This window comes from Stylophora pistillata, chromosome 1 (genome assembly GCF_964205215.1).
Source record: "Stylophora pistillata chromosome 1, jaStyPist1.2, whole genome shotgun sequence".
Taxonomy (NCBI): Eukaryota; Metazoa; Cnidaria; class Anthozoa; order Scleractinia; family Pocilloporidae; genus Stylophora; species Stylophora pistillata.
In genome coordinates, this window is record NC_142519.1 from 27,134,297 (window position 1) to 27,155,438 (window position 21,142).

The 21,142-nt window shown below is 37.9% G+C and overlaps 1 protein-coding gene and 1 pseudogene across 1 annotated transcript; both read right to left on the bottom strand.

Annotated features, from left to right (window-relative positions):
• Nucleotides 1-15,713: 15,713 nt before the first annotated feature.
• LOC148741897 (52 kDa repressor of the inhibitor of the protein kinase-like) lies at nucleotides 15,714-16,331 on the bottom strand. The gene has a single exon (XM_088741432.1). The coding sequence runs from the start codon at nucleotides 16,329-16,331 to the stop codon at nucleotides 15,714-15,716; it is 618 nt and encodes a 205-aa protein (XP_088597558.1).
• A 2,221-nt stretch (nucleotides 16,332-18,552) lies between these two features.
• LOC148741898 (uncharacterized) lies at nucleotides 18,553-19,693 on the bottom strand (annotated as a pseudogene).
• Nucleotides 19,694-21,142: the final 1,449 nt, after the last annotated feature.

Sequence of the window (21,142 nt, forward strand, 5' to 3'; positions counted from 1 at the left end):
TGGCGGTGCACGCTCCTTTCTTCTCCGTGTTGTTTTACGCTTTTTGTGTTGCGGTTGTTGACAATCACAGCGCCGATTGTTGCCATTGCACGAGCCGCAAATAACTAGACAGTGGATTCTTGTATGGCCAGATTCGCCGCAAACAGTACATTTAGTTACACGCTGGGACATTTTAATGATTGGATGATTGATGTATCTAGAGCTGATCTTTGTGCTATTAATTGAATTTATCACTTTATATACACTGTTTTAAATTAATTAACATAAAAACGGATCAAGTGTTTCATTGGTTAATTAACAAGGTTTGTGATTGGCTACTTTTCTGTGAATTACTATGATTGGTTTAAATTAATTATGTTTGATCCTTATTGTGTTAAGGTTATTTGGGTGGCTTGACCCTGGTTGGTTGTTTTTCATCGACTGTGATTGGTTTAATTAACCAGAGTGTGATCCTGTGATTGCTGTAAAAAAATAACGTTCGATCCTAATCTGATTTGCATGTTAGTTAAATGCTTTCAATTCAACTTTTTATCACAAACTTGGAAAATGGAGTTCCGCGATCTTCTTGTCATATTAGGTAGCTTGTCATAGTGTTTTCAACTTTTTAGTAACCCATCGACTTTTAGCCAGTCAACGCCAGTGTTCTCGATGTGATTCTGAAATTAACAGAGACAACACGGGTAAATGATGGTTACATGTGGCGCTGTACAAACAGCGGCTGTCGAACCTGGCTTTCTATAAGGTCAGGCTCGTTTTTCGAAGGTTCCAACATCCCACTGAGTACGTGGCTTCATCTAATGTTCCTGTGGGCTATCAAGGCTTCTGGAAGTAACATTGCCAGACTGACTAGGCAGAGTCTCAGAAGGTCCATGGGTTTTCAGAGCCATGGCACGAGGATCACAAAAAGTGCTACTCTTCTGTGTTCCCGACCGTATGAGGGACACTCTCGTCCACCGCCTGATCACCACACACATTCAACCTGGAACCGTGATCTACTCTGAGCAGTTTACTCCATACATCCCACTTAACCAGCTCGGATACATTCACCTATCGGTGAATCATTTGAAGAACTTTGTTGATCCTGACACCGGCGCACACACCAACACCATCGAAGGCTTGTGGGCTTTAGTGAAGAAAAAGCTGAAGTCCATGTCAGGTACCCTCTACGAGCATCTACCGAGCTACTTGGACGAATTCATGTGGTTCCGGAACTTTGGGGGTGACGCACCATTCTCACAGCTGCTGCAAGACATCGCTGAGCAGTTTCCTCTGCAGTAAATGATTCTCTAATAAAAAAAACGGCTCCTTTAGGAGCCACCACATATAAAAAAGGAAATGACCAATGAGTTAGTAATCTCTGAATTAACCGACGCGTCGGTGAATTTACTGAAGCGTAGTAAACTTGCTGACACATTTGACGTTATTTTTGTCGGCGAATTTATCTATGTGGAAGTAGGTTCACCGACATATCGGCATTTTCAATTGTAATAATTAGAGCCCCAAAAGGTTATATCATAACTCATTAAAACCTGATTAGTGCCCAGTCTGAATAGACTGAGTAATGAAATTCGGGGTCTGGGTCGAGAAAATACGACATAAATGGCGTAGACGAATGTACTTATTACGTTTATAGTGCAAGGAAAATTACTTATCCTATACTTAATCCAGATGATAGAAGACAACGGGAAAATTTGGCTTAATCCATCTTCTCAAGGTATAAATAAATGAGAGAAAGTCACCGACGCACCACCGATGCAGCCTATTTTTCCACTGGGAAACCCAGTGCCAACGCGTCGGTCGACAGTCGGCCGACAGTCGGTCGACAGTCGGCCGACTGTTGGCCGACTGTCGACCGACGCGTTGGCCGACACGTTGGCCGACGCGTTGGCCGACGCGTCGGTTGGATCAGATTCGTTACCTTACCGGACAATTGTTGCTTACCTGCTCGAGCAAGGAGCAGCCTTGACTCGTTCTTTACCGCCACGTCACCGCTGATTTTGCAGAACTTCAGATGTCCTTTTACGTCTCTATCACATTCCCCGATAAAAACACATCCCACGTTTGATGGGTAATCTGTACTCCCACTACAAGGTCCACCAACAAGTTTCGAAAACTCACAGAGAGCCATATCCTTGTGAAAAATTTGTCCAGTTTACTTGAGGAATCTGTCGAACAACACTGCCGAAAACTGTAGGATTATTTACTGCGAGTATTTTCCTATTTTGCGCGCCTGTGCTTGTGCAATAAATACTCTTTAGAGGTTAACTTAGCAGTCGGCAGGATTTGCCGCGCTTATAACACTGCTTGAAACAGCGCAAACGCAGGTGTAGAAATTTTCAGGTCTCAGACATGTCATGAGAAATATCGCTTATTACATTCCGATTTGCTAAAATACGACGGCGGGAAATTAAATTGAAATGTATGATTGGAAATCAATAAATTTAACTGCATTCAGGAAGCAACGACCTAGAGTATCACTCCCTTGGATCTTCAACTTAAAGAATTCCAGCAAACAGTGGACAGAATTAATTAAATTTGGAGTAAGATATTTATTTTACTTTCTCGAATCTCAAAAACACTGACATTGTTATGCTTCTCCTTTCCCATGTGCAAAAAAAAAACTCGGCTGGGAAAAAAGATTCAATGCAACATACAAAATCAGCAAATACAGACATACAAATTTCAGAAGCCTGTGGCCTCAACTATACATTCTTTCGAATCCCAACTTCAAAAAACCTGGCAAGTGATAAGTAATAGTACATCTTGTATGATTTTTTAAAACAAAGTTTTAGTTCCCGAATGGCAGCAAATTGAAATGTCACATAAGCACTGTCACGTGCTAATGCTGGTTCCCAATAGAGGCTTGAATTTGGGAATTTATTGTGATAATCCAAGGTACAAGAATTTATACCTCTTCTATTGGCCATTTTTCTAATTATAAATTGTTTAAAAAATTTACAAACAAATCAGGCAGAGCAATTTTAAAAGTTTTCCCTTCCAACAGGCACTGAAATTTGAATGGTGCAATATGTCGAAAAGACTGAAAATGGCTTGGACGTTTGGTTTTCCCAACAAGTAAGTATTCACGGGCTGCCGGTAGATTTTTTATATGTTAGAAACGAAAGGTCAAGAACGACTAATAATTATTTTAATTGGAAAAACGATGCGCACCAGCTGATATTTTTGCCCTTGGATTTAGTGTCAAATTTATGCAAAACGATCATGTTTAAGAAGGAGTTGATGTATGGGCCTCCAAAACTTTTGGAAAAGCTGAAGAAAATATAAACTTACCTTTTTTAGAAAGCGTAAATGGCATACTTTTACTTGATACAAAAGAGTCTCAATTTTTTTCTTAACTTGCTTTGCGAGGCTGCTCAACATTCGCAAAATTTGCCTATTTTGGGGTTCGCACCAAGCCCCATCTGGTCAAAATTGGACATTTCTCGATTTCTCAAAAAATAAAATTCACTGAACCTTTTAAACTCCATTTTCGAAAATAGTTCTATATGGGGATTCTTTTTATGAAATAAAATGGAAGTCAATTTTTTTGAACTGTCGGGCGATGTTTGATATTTAGAGGCAGCGGCTCTTAAAAACTTCTAACAAGCAATGTATGTTGAATTCTAACATAACTATTAATAAAATCTAGGAATATTTATCTAATAAGAAGACGAATTACGAGTAAAAGTGAAATGTAACCTGAGAGCAAATGATGAATCATATGTTACACTATAAAATGATGTAGTTTCTGTTGTACCTTAAGAAGGTTGTTTCTATAATTGTTCTTAAAAGATTCTAATGACACAGAATTTCTGAGTTCTAGACTTAAGCTATTCCAAAGTTTACAGGTAGTGACTGTGAGTGATCTACCGCCTTCGGTCATATGATTAAATCTCGGGAAAATAAAATTGGTGTTGCTATATCTTGTAGCATGATCATGTTGCTGACTATTAAGGCAGGGGTCGCACTTCGGCCTTATTTTTTTTACACCACTGGAGTCATGGAGGTCGCACTTGTGCGACATAAATGATATTTGAAACCAGACTGTCAACTCTTAATATTTCGCGCGTGAAAAGAGCACCAAATAAAACTTTGGAGACATGAAGCTGGTGCTAGTTTTATCAGTGACATTTCTTCATTCTCTGTTTAATTTGTTCAATGTACAAAACCTTATTGATTTGTACGCATTGTAATACACTTGCAAACAGCAAATGTTGGCTCTTGCCGCTTTAAACCGACATCGACGGATGCGAAAAAATGGGAAAATATCTGCGAGTCAAAGGGTGAAAACAAGCCATTCCCATACTGAAAATAGTCAGGTGAATAGTGCAAATTTGTAAATTGGTATGCGTTGAAATTCGCAATAGGGACCAGATAAAACGTGTGTCGAGAAAAGCTGTCACTAAAATATTGAACCAATGGCTAGCTGTGCACACATGTTGTCTTTGGAGAATTGCAAAAATCCAAATTTTTGCTAGTATTTCAGATTTCATCGACGTTGCGACAGAAGAAAAAAAAATTGTTATTTTAAGGCGATAAGACGAGATATGGCCTGCCTCGAGGCAGGACATCGGCTTTTTTGATCTTTAGGTCCTTTGGACATAGTTATGTCTGGTTGCGACAAAAGGGTCGCACTTGTTGCAAGCATGCCATGACAGATTTTATGTCCAATGTAAACACCAAAAGCGTAGGTGCAACCCCTGCCTTAAGGATCAAAGAGCCTTCAATATATAGGGGTACTTCACGCTTGATACGTATGTACGCAACGCAGCATTCAGTTATTTTAGATTCCTCATAAATAGGGAGCCACTGAAGTCTATTGAAGAGCTTGGTTGTCAGCATCAGACATTATCATGAACATTTATTCTGGGAGTGAAACCAAAGATGTTTTTAAGCTAATCTATCAGTACGTATAGCGAATTCTTTAGTAGGATTTTCTGTGCCTGGTGCTCTGGTATTAGAAGTTTTAGATGATTCATGAAGTTGGTCATTAATGTTATCTAAGAATACAGTAACGTTTTGATCGCTGAGTGCTGGAAAGTGAGGAGATGTAAAAACCTAGGCCAGAAACATGTCTGAGTTTGCAGCCTGCTATCACTGCTTTGCCACTTCGCAATTCAGACCTGAAAATAAAACACCTTAACCTTTGAACATTGGTTTCCTAATTAAAAAAGTTGGTATCTATCGTTTGAAGTCAATTTTAATTTTTTTTATTTAAATATTTCATGTAAAGATGAAACAATTTTTAGTGTAATAGAAAAAATCCGAGCCCCAGATGGGACTTGAACCCACGACCCTCCGTGATCTAGTCGGATGCTCTAACCACTGAGCTACTGGAGACTCTATGGTGAGCAAGGGTCAATTTGTGGGCCTCGACTTTTCTATTAAATATTTCAATTGGCAATAATCTGCTATATCAGAAATATTTTACTTATAGCACTTAGCACTGATAGCCATTGAGGTGATCTGCATTTCGAACAGAAATAACCATATCCAGGTTGCAATTTCCACAAGTAAACTGAAGCAGATTTGGCAGGAATCCATGCCCTTGCAACCAAGTCATCAACTCTCTCATATCACTGTCTGCCAATGCTGAGATTCCCAGTAAGTTTGTGGTCTTGGATTAATCACAGTTATCGTGTAGGGTGGAATTGTTGCCGGACTTTTTTCAGAGGAGTGGCGATTTTTGAGGTATTCGGGACGAAATTTTTGTGGCTCTAATAGAGTGGTGCTTCCACTGGGAACTAATTTTTGTGGGTTTTTTTCAAGCAGCACGACATCAACAAGAGAGGAAATGTAGTACCTTCAACTTTTGTAATTCATTTGATGGTTAATAACAATTCTCACAGGGTAGCCTTATTGCCCCAGAATTTGTCCATCACCTTGCTTTTAACAGTCGACCTCGGAAGACCTCAAGAATATTTTGTCCTGCAACGCTTACCCTGCTGGAAATGTTAACTTTTCGTGTGAATGATATCACCAAGAACCATCAACGCAAGCCATTATTATTCTTTCATTATGAGAGAAAAGCTTCAAGGGTGGTACATTATGTTTATGCCTGAGCATACCTCAAACAAGCTGGTCGATTTTTATCTGTACCTACAGAAAAGCCTTTCAATAATCGAAAAAATGTGGCATCCTAGAGGCCCTAGAGAGTGTTCTCCCTTTGTATGATCCGCTTGACGTGTAACGTTTCTTGTGCCTCAGAGACTTGAAAACTATTTACCTGTTATCATTTCGTTTTTTGAAAGGTTGCTCAAAATAAAACACTCTCTTCTTACCCCAGTGTATAATACATGGTAACACAAGTGGATTAACTGTATATTTATTCATCTATAAGGGAATCGATTTTTTCACAAAACTTTACCAAAATCTCGAAAATTTGAGCTAGGGAAGGGTTCTTGGCTTACAGCTGAGTGTTTTTCCAAACATAATTTTTCCAAACAGCTCGTTTCTTGTGCCTCAGAGACTTGAAAACTATTTACTTATCATTTCGTTTTTTGAAAGCTTGCTCGAAATAAAACTCTCTTTTTACCCCAGTGTATAATACATTGTAACACAAGTGGATTAACTGTATTTATTCATCTATAAGGGAATCGATTTTTTCACAAAACTTTACCAAAATCTCGAAAATTTGAGCTAGAGAAGGGTTTTTGGCTTACAGCTGAGTGTATTTCCAAACATAATTTTTCGAAACAGCAAATTCAAAGGAAACATAGATATATTCGTCTATAAGCTGAGATTTTGCAGGCAGAAGTAAATAACAAAACAAGTTGAAGTTGGTCATTGACTTTATTTATGTGGTTGCCTCCAAAGGAGTTGTTTGTTGTTTTCAGCGTGTAGCAAATATGGCTTACTGTTTGTCCTCAGTGTTGGCGTGGAATTCGTTATCCTTCTCCTTATCCGCTAGTTCTGACCTTTATTCCGAGTTCAGAATTAACCATTCCCATGATTGGTAAACAAACTCGTCACATGTTACAGTGTTAAAGTTTGTGATCATGTAAAAAGAAAACTTACCTTGGCTTCTCTGCTCTGTAAACCAGTCAAGTAATCTCTCATCCAGCAGCGGATATTTTCCAGTGTAATGACCTATCATTGTGCATTTCGCTGACATCTCGCGCTCTCCATTAAAGAGGTTCTCTTGATCTTTACTCTAGCGACTCACTGATGACGTATTCTTTGGTTATCTTGGAATTGTCTTTCAACAGTAATACTGCATTGAAACTCTTTTCAGTTTTGAAACTTTTGTGTTCTTTCAGTTTGTCCAAGAATGGAATTCTCTGAATATGGTCTCAGGTTATAGCCAAGTATTTTCAATTTACATGTTTTAAAAACCTTCCCAATTAAAACAGACCAAAATTTAGGGTCTCAGCTTCTAGCCAAGTTCAGCTTATTGACGAATAAATACGGTTAAAGCCATTTTTAATCGCATTAACGGCATCAAATTTGCGCAGTTCTTAATTTTGCTTGGTGTTTGCTTTTCTTCTGGAACTTATTTTTGCAGATAAAGTACCACCGGCAAAATTTAACACCTGCAAAATAATAGTGCTACATGGTGTGTTCGTGAAATCCCATTTTGCAATTCTTTGTGACTTCTGCCACACAGCTGAATAGCAGCTTCTGCAGTGGTCTTTTCCAAATTTGGTTCTTGTGTGTGACTAACTCTTGAGAATGCGTGTTTGTGTTCATGGACTTGTTAAAAATTATCAGAAAATATGGCTGGAACTAATTGTTCAATCAAAATTTAATATCTGACTTGCCATATTTTTCTTAAAAAAAAATAAAAACCTGAAACAATCTTAAACCATTGATTTACTTGAGAGGTAACACTGAACTCCAGTTGTAACAAATTTGAGCTCTGGTCAATTTCTAATCAATGTTCAGATACTTTGCTCTGCATAGATTGTCCCTGGTGTATTATTCCTTCGGTTGTGTTGTCAGCTAAATTAAGGTAGAAATGACCAGATATACAGTGAGAAGAGTTATTGTTTTGTCAAGCAAGTTTAGCAATTCTTTCCAGACCGATACTTTCTTGTTTAATTGTTAAATGTTAGCATTTTTTATGACATGGAATTTGAGTAGCTAAATCAAGTCTTATATTAACCAAAGCACACAATTAGCAGTGGATAAAGTTCTTTTCTGACTTCTATAATAATAGTAATAATAATAATAATAATAATAATTAAATATTTAACGAGGGAGTCCAACTCGCCATGGCGGTTTTCAGTGGGGCCCTCATTAACTAACTAATTAAATTACATACATACATACTTTATTGAGACTCCCTTCAACAGGTCTTTAAGGTCACAATGTTAACTAACTTATTTACTCTAATTTAATTAAAATCAAATGTATTTAAAATCATTCAAAGTATATCCAAATTTACTACATATAGAACATATTGTTAAAAAGTTTCCGCTTAAAAATATCAATATCTTTAGTATTCCTAATGTTGTCAGGTAGACCATTCCATTCCTGTGGGCCGCGAAAATAAAATGCCCTTTGTCCCATCGACAATCTACATTGGGGGATCACAAAATCATTACATCCCCTTGTGTTCCTATTGTGAACTGCTGAACGCTTAACAAAATATTTACATAAATAGTCTGGAGCTAAACCATTTACACCTTTATATGCTAAAACTAAATCATGAAATTAATTTAGCTAATTAACTTAATTGATAAAATAATAATAGTAATAATAATAACAATAACAATCATAAATAGATAAAATAAAATGTGTTTATAAATAAATTAAAATGAGTCAAAATCTTAAAATCAACAACAAATTGAAATATCAAAGTTTAAAATTAATCAAAATCTTTTAAAAAAGTTTTTAGCTTGGATTTAAAAATAGATAACAGATTTGTTTCTTTCAAATCAGTTGGAAGACTATTCGAGTCTTTTGCAGCTTGATAAATAAATGTTTGTTTACCCCAGTTAGTTTGAGGAAGGGGTAAACAAAGATCATTGGAACGTCTTGTGTTATATGAATGGACAGCTTGATTTTTGATGAAATTAAAGTTAAAATCAGTTTCCCCGATCAGACATTTGTGGATTGCAATGCAGTGATGAAAAAACCTTCTTGTGGAAAGCGACATGAGATCTAAACTCCTTAGTGCTTCGGTTGACGAGCTTCAAGGTGGGAGCCCCAGCAGAACTTTAGCAGCTTTATTCTGTAGGATCTGTAATCCTGACATTATGGTCTTATTATTCTTGTCCCCCCATATAACATCTCCGTTGTCGAAAAGAGGGAGGATTAGGGTATTGTACAAGGTAACTCTAGTTTGTAGTGGCAATACGATCCTTGGATTAATCTTCGAGCTGATAGCATCAACATGATCTGTCCATGACATAGATTTGTTGAATGTCACACTGAGGTACTTGAATGATTGTGTTCTCTCAATACAAGTTTCCTCTACTTTAATCAAAACATCTTGAATGCAATTCAGTTTCTGAGGACTTCCAAAGGTAACAAAATTGCATTTGGATATATTTAGAGTAAGGAGATTTCTAGAGAACCACTCAGACCCCATTTGTAAATCAGCATTGATGTGATGTTTAGGATCACTGACGTTTTTCGACGAGTAATAGATTACATTATTATCCAACTACACCTAAACGAGTACGAATAACACCATAGACGAGTACAAATGACTCATCTATTGTAGTACCAGTTAAACTGGTTTTCTTGCATCGCGCAAAAATTGGATTGTAGTTACGGGAAAAAAAAGTGGCGGACAATTTCAATCATATTTTGCGACGACGAAGAGTCAGAATGGCTGGCAAATATAGATCCAAGTTCATTTGATGAATCGAACGAAGAAAAACAGCTTGATGACCAGAAAATTTCTTCATTTAATGAAGAAAATAGAAACAGCAACACAACAACGCGCCAATTCCGTTCCGCTCCGCTTCGCATACTTCTGTCACACTCCCGTAAATAAATATCTGCAAAATTCGCCCACAGAAACAAAAGTTTGGCGTGTTGAATAATAAATAACTTATCAGACATTTTGTTGTGTAGTATTGCTGAGTATTTTTCTCGTTATTTGTATTTTGACCCACCCTACGGGCTCGTCAAAATATGACACAACTCGTAAAAATACTCAGCGATACTACACAACAAAACGTCTAATAAGATACATGTATCATCCGCGTAAAGAGTAATATCAGTTGCCAGATGACAATCTGGAAGATCATTCACATAAATCAAAAAGAGTAGAGGTTTCATTATACTGCCTTAGGGTGCCCTGACAGGCATTTCATTAACTGCAGAGTGAGCATCTCCAACCGATGTGATTTGTGACCTGTTTGTGAGATAGGATCTAAACCACTGGGTGGTAGAACTGGTAAGACCGATGTTCGTCAGCTTTCGTAGTAGCAAGTGATGATCCACAGTATCAAAGGCCTTAGATAGGTCTAAAAAAACAGCACCTACAAAGGAACCAGCATCCATATTCTGAAGGATATTGTCTGTGAAATGAGCCAAAGCTGTCCCGGTTGATAACTTCGGTCTGAAACCAAATTGTTTGGATGTAATGATTTCATTATTCTTAAGATAAGCATACAGTTGGATATGCATGGCTTTTTCTAGGATTTTACTTATCGTTAGCAGTACAGTAATGGGCCTGTAATTGTTAGCATCGCAGCGATGACCTTTCTTGAATAATGCTGTAATTTTTCTAAATTTCCAAAGGAAAGGAAAGATGCGAGTTTAAAGGGAAAGATTGAATAATCTAGTTAGGCTGGCACTTATAACTTTGGCTGAATCTTTCAGCAGACGCACACTGATGTTATCAAGACTGATAGCTTTATTGGTTTTGAGCTGTTGTAGCTGATGTATAACAAACTCTTCTGTAATTGGCTTAAAAGTAAATTCATAGGGTAGACTTGAGTTTACCGTAGGTGTCGAGGAGATGTAGGACCTGTAAGACTTGAGCTTCTGCGCTAGTTTAGTTCCAATTGTTGAAAAATGATCACTGAGAATCTTGGCTATAGAATCTTTCGTGTAAATTTTCACTAAATTTCTGCGACAGTTGATTTTATTTCAGAGGATGCAGTCAACTTCTCTACAAATGGGAAGTATACAATATCATGATCAAGTCTTCTGTGTTAGAATAAAGGTGAAGACAAACCGGCACAGACTACCCATGTGGCTTTTGTGGTCATATCGCATTATCGCCTTCAAATTGTATTTTTGCTCTCACAAGCGTGTCATATGGGATTTTCCTTTTTGGTCAATCATCTCATTAACCCTTTCCTGTGTGTTATTGTTTACTATCGGTGTTTTGAAAACAAAATATTACAAAATTGTTGGAGTTTAACAGCCTTGCACAATTCAAACAATGCGACAAAGCAAGAGGGTAGCCAGAAAGGTCTCTGTCAGGGATCAACTTTGCCCATAGACAATCGACTCTTACACATACAGAAAAGCCAAAAGGTCATGAAAGTTTATTGTCTTTTGTCATACCTTACCACCTGGCAGTAAAAACTGTTGAAACATGCCATCAATGTGTGTGCCCCCATCACTGCCATTTTGTCAATGATCTCAGTAATCTCATTAACCCTTTCCTGTGTGTGTGTGTAGTTTTTTTTTACTACCAGTGCTTTGAAAACTAAATATTGCAAAAATATTGGAATATGACAGCCTTTTGCAATTCAGACAATGCAACAATGCACAAGGGTACCCAGAAACCATCATAGAAAGTTCTCTGTCAAGCGTCAACTTTGCCTCTAAACAATCAGTTCTCACACATACAGAAAAGTCAAAAGGTCATGAATGTTTACTGTCTTTTGTCACACCACACCACAGTTAAAATTTAAAAATGCTGGACTCTGATTTATAATCAAACCTTGCTGAAAACAAGTTTCATAAACTCCGATTGTCTGTTACAAAAAGGAAAAATCCCTTCAAGACATGCAAGTGAGAGCAAAAATGTCATTTAAAGGTTATGATGCCACGCGATCACAACAGCCACAAAGGGAAGCATGCCAGTCTGTCTTCACCTTTATCCTCATTAAGACTTTAAATAAAGTAATACTGCAAATTAAGCGTAAAAAATCAAGCATCTTTTCATCAGGAGAACTTTTTTTAATTTACTATTTACAGAAACCACTCTCCCTGACTTTTCGCAAACCACCCAGGGGTAAGGGGCTTTTCTGACATCTTCTAAGAATGATTAACCCAAAGATCAAACATTGAAGGCATAAGTAAACTTGCTTAGAAAAGCAACTGCGATCACATTAAGTCATGGTAGTTGCCCTGATCATGTGTACAGGCCATGATCACACTTGCAGCTCTTGTATCTTACCTTCGCGATCAAGAGATGATTCTCGCCAAATTTCTTGCTGAAGATTTCCTGCACCCATACGTTCACAAAATTTTGATAGCAATCCAAGCTCTTATAGTTCATTAATTGATCTTCAGTGTAAGGACTTTTTGAAAACAGGAGATACATTATAATAATAATATAATAATAATAATAATAAAATATTGATATGGCGCCTATCCTTTTCAGTGCTAAGTGCTTTACATTCCAACATGTATGTATGTCACGTTCAGCCAAGAATCCACACCATCCATCCACTTGTTTTGCAGAATTTTGTAAGGATATTCTCCATTAATATCTTTCAACTCCTCTAAATACCTTTGCTTAGCGTCTTTCAACTGCAAGTCCTCAAAATACTCGGGTAAAAACTCTCGCTTTGTAGTGCCTCCTGCTGCCATTTGTAAACAAACTCAAAGTTGTCCTCCAGTTCGCGAGATCATGTTTCATGACATCACATCTGAAATGGGTCTATTGCCCGAAGACACAACTACAACAGAGTTTCTAGGCCACATATAGCTCGATAGATTGCAACATGTGATTGGCATGTGATTGGCCACTGTATCACATTATATCAGAGGACATCGCTACAATAATTAATAAGGGGACATAAGTACCATGGTACAGATTATTAGGGTGTGAAAAGTGTCCCTCCCCAGTCTACTTTCGCTTATATCACCTCACTGTTAATGGCTTATGCCGCAAAATGACACTGTTATCCAGCTCATTGGTTTTTGCACTTGCATAGGTGAGGTACAAATGGCCAGGTAACACCTGTCTTCAAAGGTAATGAACACCTAGATAAAAGAAATTATCAACCCATTTTGGTGTTACCCTTATGATCTTTTATGCAGTTTTTGGTAATTGTCTCTACCACATACACCAGTTGTACAAATAGTTTGATGTACCACTCATGAGCCATCAATTTGCCACTCATATGCGTCATGGATCTGATACAACTCAGGTTGGCTATTTGAAGTATTGGAAATAAAATCTTGATGGGAAACGTTCATTGGGTGTTGTATCATAAGATCTCGATAGGGCTTCTGACAGCCTACCAGACGACCGTATTTTTCATTGTCTCTCATTAAAAAGTATTTGCCTGACTACGAACTTTTTGGTTGGATGAAGACTGTGTGTTGAAATGGCTTTTTTGATAGCTAGCTTTTTTGATTGGTCTTTGATCTCTTTTGGTCCACTCCTTTTCCAAATTTTTATAAGTAACAATGAGTCACAAATGTCGCATGCCACTGAAGCCACTATCTGAAGGATGATTTAGAGTGATCTCCGTCATGTAATTTTCCCAGAATTCAAACCTTTGGGTGACTCCTGGCATATGTTTTACAGATTTCGACTTCCACAGATCAAACGAAAAACTTGTTATGAAACTTGTGGATGTCACTATCAACACAAATTGAATTTTCATGAACCAATAATAGCCTGTCTATGTATGTGTTCAATAGCATATTCCTTTAGATGCTAAACTTATCAATAACTCGTTTGTGCTGTCCCAACCAAGTTACTGTTCTACTGTATGATACTTTCATTTGAAAAGTGACTCCAACAAGCTTGAAAAGTTAAATGATAAGGCACTAAGGAACGTTTTCTATGAAATTCTGATATTGAAGTCTGGGGAGATTATGCTTCCTAATCAAATAATAATTCATATTATAGCTACTTTAGCTTACAAAGCATTAACTAATTTAGCTCAATCTTACATCAAAGGCCCCTCAAGTAAATCTGCTACATTAGATACTATTGTGTTTAAATAAAGGATGTTGTTGCCGTTGTTTATCATCTGCGGTTGCCGGGCAAACCATCCAAAAATTGTAGAAAGGCATTTTTATTTACCTTATGGTATTTGAAGTCTGTTTAAAATGAGGTTTTCGATAGCTAGAAGAATTTGATCTATTCATACTCCCCAGGTGAAATTTTGATTGCCTGAAGAGTTAGGGAACAGAAAATGCTAGCTAGAATGAACTTTCCATGAATTTTCCATGCTAGAGAATTATTTCCTATCCAAATATACCAGTTGACTGTTTTAACTGTAAAAAACGGCACACACTACCTTTTCCAAAAAATATTCCTCATTGCGAATCTTTAATTCCACATTTCGGTTTCGAAAATACAAGTGCACTCTCTAAACGATGCTGCAAGCTTGACTCAAAGTACCCTCCTCCGAAAAGATCTAGATATCTAGCGAAACTTGTCACTGGGTGCTCCCGCTTTTAAAATGAGATGTTGCTGCACAGTTTAGAATTGATTTGTACTCACTGCTATCCAGAAACCTCTTTTAACTCCAGCACTAGCAATGGGACAACTACATCACTACCTGGGATCTAGATGGAAGATGGCTCCATATATATATATATAGAGCCCTCAGTCTTACAGGAAATATAACTAGCTGTTTTTGATAGCAATAAAGTAATAAAGTGGTGTGTGGTGTCCAATGATTATTTTTTACTTGTAGCAAAATGAAAGAGTAAAATGAAATCTCACCTCACCTTAAGTAAAATCAGCTGATGTTTATTGAGCCAATGAAGCTTGCTGTAAACTTTTCATGTCCCTTTTTGATATTTCCAAGCGCTCCAATGAGAAACTAGCATTGGTTCTGTTTTCATTCACCAAATACAGCTTGTTTCAATCTCCAGATCCTTACCTTTTGCCAGTTTTTTCATTTGCACTGTTTTGCAATGCCAATGAGTTTAAGGTCTTTGTGTTGTGCTATTTAATTGTAAGATTAAACAAGACTTACTGTAAGGTGAAGTTTGATATTTATTCGATCACATGAGATTGCACCATACAATCCCAGCAGTCAAAATTGAGAGAGTGAGCAAATGCTGTATGGAATTGTGAAAAAAGATCTGGGTTGGTCCCAAAAATGATAAGTTGGGGTGGGGCATGTGATCGCTTTACACTTGATGATGATGTGATAGAATTTGTATCAAACTTCAATTTGGCGCAAGTCTCGTTCAATCTTACAATTCTATCCCATCATCCTCAGTGTAGGGATCCCATGAGATGTTGAGAGCCAGCATTTGTGAACCAAATAAAAACAAAGATGCAGGTCCACAGCCAACCTGAGTTAACTCAACAGCTTTATTCGTCTACAATAATGGCAAGAAACAATGGGTGCTAAAATGAGCTAAATGTTTCATTTCTTACAATGGAAACATCACATTACAGACAAAGAGAAATTCAAGACAGTAGTAGCATAGGCTCCTTCCTTGTGCATCTCTTCAAGATAATATTTGACAAAAGTTGATTGGCTTGACCAGCCTGCTGTGCAAAGGATGGTCCCCAAAGGGACATTAGCATGAGACGCAGCGGAAACAGATGCTGCCCTAGCACTGTGTGGTTTGAAACAGGTAAGATCAACCCCTGCTTAACCCAAAGTGGTTTTGACCCAACACGATGACATATTTGATGCCCCGTCGTATCCCTGCCCTCTGCAATTCTTAATGTTCAAGTTCCATTTTGGTAGTACGTCCAGAATAGCAGCAGCAATAGCCTCGCCCGTAATCCTCTCCAAACTTAGGAAGCCTAAAAATTCCTCGTGGCTGGTGCTGTCAATATCTACAAAACAAACTGTGAGAGAAAGCTGCTCTTTGTTTGCAATGTCAGTTACTTCATCTGCCAGTATCAAGTAAAATGGGGTGTTGTCTGATATTTGGCCCACAATACTCTCGCGCAGTTGCTCTCCAATGATTCTTATTGATTCATTCTGTATAGTTGCTGACGTGTATTTTGCTCGATCGGTGGCTTTGTTTAAATAGACGGTGAGAACATGATCACCTGCCTCAGCTTGGAATTTAAGAAGGGCCAGAAAGTTACCAGGATTATTACCTTTGTCCAATAGCAACTCATTGTGTCCTCGTAGAGCGATATTCTGTTTTCCAAAAAATACAATACAGGAGATTATGCTTCGGAGCAGTGTTCTGTTTTTCACAACATGTCTTGCAGCTTCATTGTCAGTGATTGACAATGACTTTACTGAGATCATGGAGAGTAAAGTTACTTGAGATTTTACTTAGGCCTTCACACACTCATTTTTGGTTAAGTAAAACTGAGCAGCTCTTGAGTCTTACTTAACAGCCTAGTGTAAAGACAACCATTGTAAGCATAGAAAAATGAAGAATTTCAGGAATCGAGAGTCCATTACACTCTTGCTGAGATAAAGTGACTGAGGAGAGGAGGGTTCCAGAACCCTTGCAACCCTCCCCTGGCTATGCCCCTGTGGCTCAATTTTCACTTCCCTTATTGATCTCTTCAGGGTGGTGAAACCAGAAATCTCTTTACTGAAACATAGTACAATCAAATGTCAGCATGCAGATATTCTTTCAATGTTCTCAGGAAATGATAATATGACATTAGACTGTGATCATAACCTGCATGCTTGATTATATCTTAGCATTATCACAAAGAAAAAGATTCTGATCATTTACTAAATGTTTGTAGCCTGTATGATTTTGTGACAAGAAATTAGATTCTGATCATGAAATAAACCATTACCTAAATCGTAATCGTTTGACAGCCAGCTATATTGCACCACGTGCGCCTGTTGACAAAGCTGCAAGGGGAGTCAGGTCGACTGCATGCTCTTCAACGTTGGGTGGAATTCTTTCTTCTACTGCCCACTCAATGAAGCTCGGTCTAACAACTGTCCATCCCCTTTTAAAGGCCATAACCAAATCACTATTAAGCTTTGAGCAATCTCTTTTGACCTCACCATCAGAACACACTAGATAACATCTTTCATGCGGTAGGTTCTCTTTTGGCATTAAAATAACTCTTCCACCATTTTTTAATGATAATAATAATAATAAAACTACTTATATAGTGCTTATCCAGACCTGTTCTAAGCGCTTTATGAAATAGAAATATACATATTGAATTGATTTTTAAAGTAAGTCTTAAATTTACATTAACAGAGATTTGAATATTCACAGAAATGGGTGTCTAAGATCTAGGCGCTAGACATGGATAGTAAGAGAATTCATACATATTAACATAATTTTTAAAAAGAGAAGACTTAAGTTTATGTTTAAAAAGATTTAAATTGTCTCAGGAACGAAGGTAGTTTGTTGCATAGTTCAGGAGCCGAAACAGCAAAAGATCTAGAGCTGTAAGACGTGAGATTAAAGTGGACAGGAGACGGTAATGTTGAAGATGACCAGGAGATTCTTGAAGTTGAATAATGACGTATCGGGTTTTGAATATAGATAGGAGACTGCTGGTGAAGAGCATTGTGGGTGAGCAGAATTATTTTTAATTAAATTTCCTTGGAAAATGGAAGCAAGTGCAGGTCAAATGAATTAGGGGTTATGTAGTCAAATTTACGGGAGCTTGTAATAAGTCGAGCCGCGGCATTCTGTACTGATTGGAGCTTTTTAATAACATATTTCGGAACACCATATAAAAAAGTGGGCCATGCATGACACCTGGAAAACTAGAAACCATTAAACCAATCAATTCAGGAACTTCCCTAGTGGAAGGCGAGTGTTTCACTAATATTGTGTGGGCCTTTACACACAGTTTTTCAGCCTTTCCTGGTGTCAAAGACACAGTCATGGAGACTGAATTTAAAACAAAACTTTGGAAGGTGATAACCTGTGTTGGCTGAATAGCCAAATTTTCTTGGTTTAAAATGAAATCCAATTTGCCAAAAAGTTTGTTAGTAACAGTGACATTGGTCTCACAATCTCTAAAAGTACCTCACTGAAGGTAGGAGTCATCTATATAGCCCACATATTGGTATTGTTATGATTGCAAAGTTGAATACACAGGTTCAAGTGTTTTTTGTAAAAATTGTAGGAGCGCAAGTTAACCCATTTGGGAGGCAGGTAAACTGAAAAAGTTGGTGTTTCCACACGAATCTCAGGTATTTCCTGTGTTTTGCCTTTAGAGACAGAGTAGTAGGCATCCTTCAAGTCTATTGAAGCCATAAAGCAGTTAGGTGGCATGAGACTTATCGCATTCTTTAAATTTTCCATTTTAAAATGGTGATATTCGACAGCTTCATTTAGGTGTTTAAGATTGAGAATAAGGCAGTAAGACCCATCTTTCTTCAGTCATGAAGATGTTAGAAAGGTACCCTCCCTTAGAATGTACAGCCTTCTCAATAATTCCCCTTGAGAGAAAACTCTCAAGTTGTTCATCAATAACCTTATCTTCTGAAGGATTAAATTTATACTGACTTGGTACAAAGTGTTCAGTTGGACATTCATAGAAAACAATTGCAACACCTCTTATAGCCTCAAGAATCTTTTGATCTGAGGTAATGGTTTCACAATTGGAAACAAAATTTTTCAGTCTACCTGCTACACAGGGAATTGGTGTAACAGTAGGGAGGCTCACCTTGCTTCCTGACTGAACTACTTTGAGTGTTCTTGTTGATCTGTTCTTGCCCTCTTTCTGAATTTCGAGGGCGGCTTTCTCCTTTGGGATTGGCCAGTGTACAAAAAATGTTGACAATTTGTATATGACCCGTGTCTCTTTAGATTGTTTGATCCATGCTTTGAGTAAGTTCCCTGCCTGGGGTAAGAAACCCTCTGACAGACTTTGTTGGTTTCACTAATCTCTTCAACTGCCTTTGGCAAGTCATCTCCAAACAAGAGCTTAGAGATTAGAGTTTGTGAACTACAAAGTTGCTTGTATTGGTCATTGAGATCTGGTCTAATCAGTTCCCATCTGGAGAGATTTAGTTCGTAAACCAAATGCACCATAAGGGTCAGTCAATTTAAAGCAAAACGAAGGAACGATGACATCCTCGTTTCAATCTTTTGCATGCACAGATCCTTGGATTTTGAGTTGGATCTCATTTTCCCCCATATTTTCGGGGTTAACCCTTGTACTTACTAAGTTGTCACTCTTCTGGGGCCTATTATACTTGGCCAGTTTTTCTCTTGCATTTTCCTCGAACAACATAGTTTTCACCATTTTGTCTACAAGGGTTGCTAGCTGTGTGTTAACAGCCTCACTCACCACTCCCCATTAATTATAAATCTTGGAAAGCTCGGCAAGGATACTTTCCTCATCCTTTGCTGGTATCTGAGGCATTTCTTTGCAGTTGACATGGTCGTCAACGGCCTCGTCTATGCTTTCGGACCCATTGTTAAGGGAATAGTGGCAGTCGGGGTCATCTGCGTATTTTTTCAGGTCAAACTGGCGTATTTTTTCGAGCATGCCAATTAAAAGTTTAGTTCTTCTTGGTGAACAATGCTCAGGGGGAAGGAAAAGTAAAGATTGATTGACCTTGCTGCTCGCTTGTAGTGCAACAGGACATAAACTCAAGCCACTAGTTATTGGCAAATCTAAAAAGCCACGGTGTTTCGAAGGGAAGGATATTGGCGCTCTGAACACCATCTACCGTCACAACAGTAAAGCGTGGATGACTTCACAATTGTTTTGCGAATGGCTTGACATTGTCAATAATCAAATGCGAAATTCCAATCGGAAGATAATTTTGATTGTTGACAACTGTGCAGCACATCTCCAGGTGGAAAGAAGCAACATAAAGTTAGTATTTTTGCCACCAAATGCAACTGCCAAACTCCAACCCTGCGATGCTGGCATCATACAGGCAGTTAAGCTACAATACTGCCAAAACTCCCCCGCAAGATTGCCTTGGACTTCGATGAAGTGGAATCTGCCTCTTCGTCAGCAAAGAAAGTCACAATATTTGATGCTATCATGTGGTTATGACATGCTTGGAACTTGTTGCCTGAAACAACGATTCAAAAGTGCTTTGCACACTGTGGAATCAAAACATCAAGGTAAAAAAGATACATTATTATTACAAGACTGAATTGTTGACGATGGGTAAAGCCAACATTTTGTAAAAAAAACATCACATGGGTTGTTGTAAGAGGCTTATTCGTTAACACTCACGGTCCTCTTGGTTCTCACAACAAGGGCCTATTTGATCCTACATGTGGTTCCCATTGCCAACAAACATCCCATTTTCTGAATGGACTGTACGAGAACTGGAGGTACTGCTGTATTCATAGTAGCGCTTTGCATTTCCTTTGCAAATGTATGCGCCATTGTCATCTGCTTCTGCAGAAGCTACAGGTATCACCCTTTGATCAAGTGAAAATATCTTGTCCTCCCTTATAGCAGAGGGCTGGTGTTTCAAATCAAGTTCTTCAGGATTGTCAAGCATGTTGTTTAGGATGTTACAATGGTCCATATCTTCTGTTGTTTTCATGCTTCTAAATAAACGATACTTTTCTGTTTGAATAACCTAGTTGTTATGTAAACACATCATTATACAATACACATTGAGGACCCCATTTTTGAGGTTCAAGTATAAATGAGGCGTTAATGGATGCTAAAATGACTGATGAATAATAAAAAAAAAGATTGAAAAAATAAATGAAGTAATGAATAAACACATAGATGAATGAATGAGTGAATGAACAGAATGCAACTAAACTAGAAAATTGCATGGGTTAGGGTTAGGATTAGGTGATGCATGCTTGAGACCTTGTAGTTTTGTGTGGTGAGAGCTGCTGTGTCCTGTGTTATTTCCTCACTTGGATCGTTCTGCCATCGTGACTGGATTGAGATGTTTTGCGCTTCTCTTTCAAGTGTGTCCCCTGTATCTGTCATTGTACATTTTGAAGAATATTGGAAGGAATAGTAATAGTAAAACATCCGTCCAAAACTAAACTACTAAACTGATTCGTGTTTTGCGATGCACTGACTGGCACATGCACATTTGCTATCTGATGGGATCTCTCAGTATGGTAACGAGGTAGAACTATAATCGTAAGCGTGCTAGCCGATCTGCTTCTTCTAACAATTTGCGGA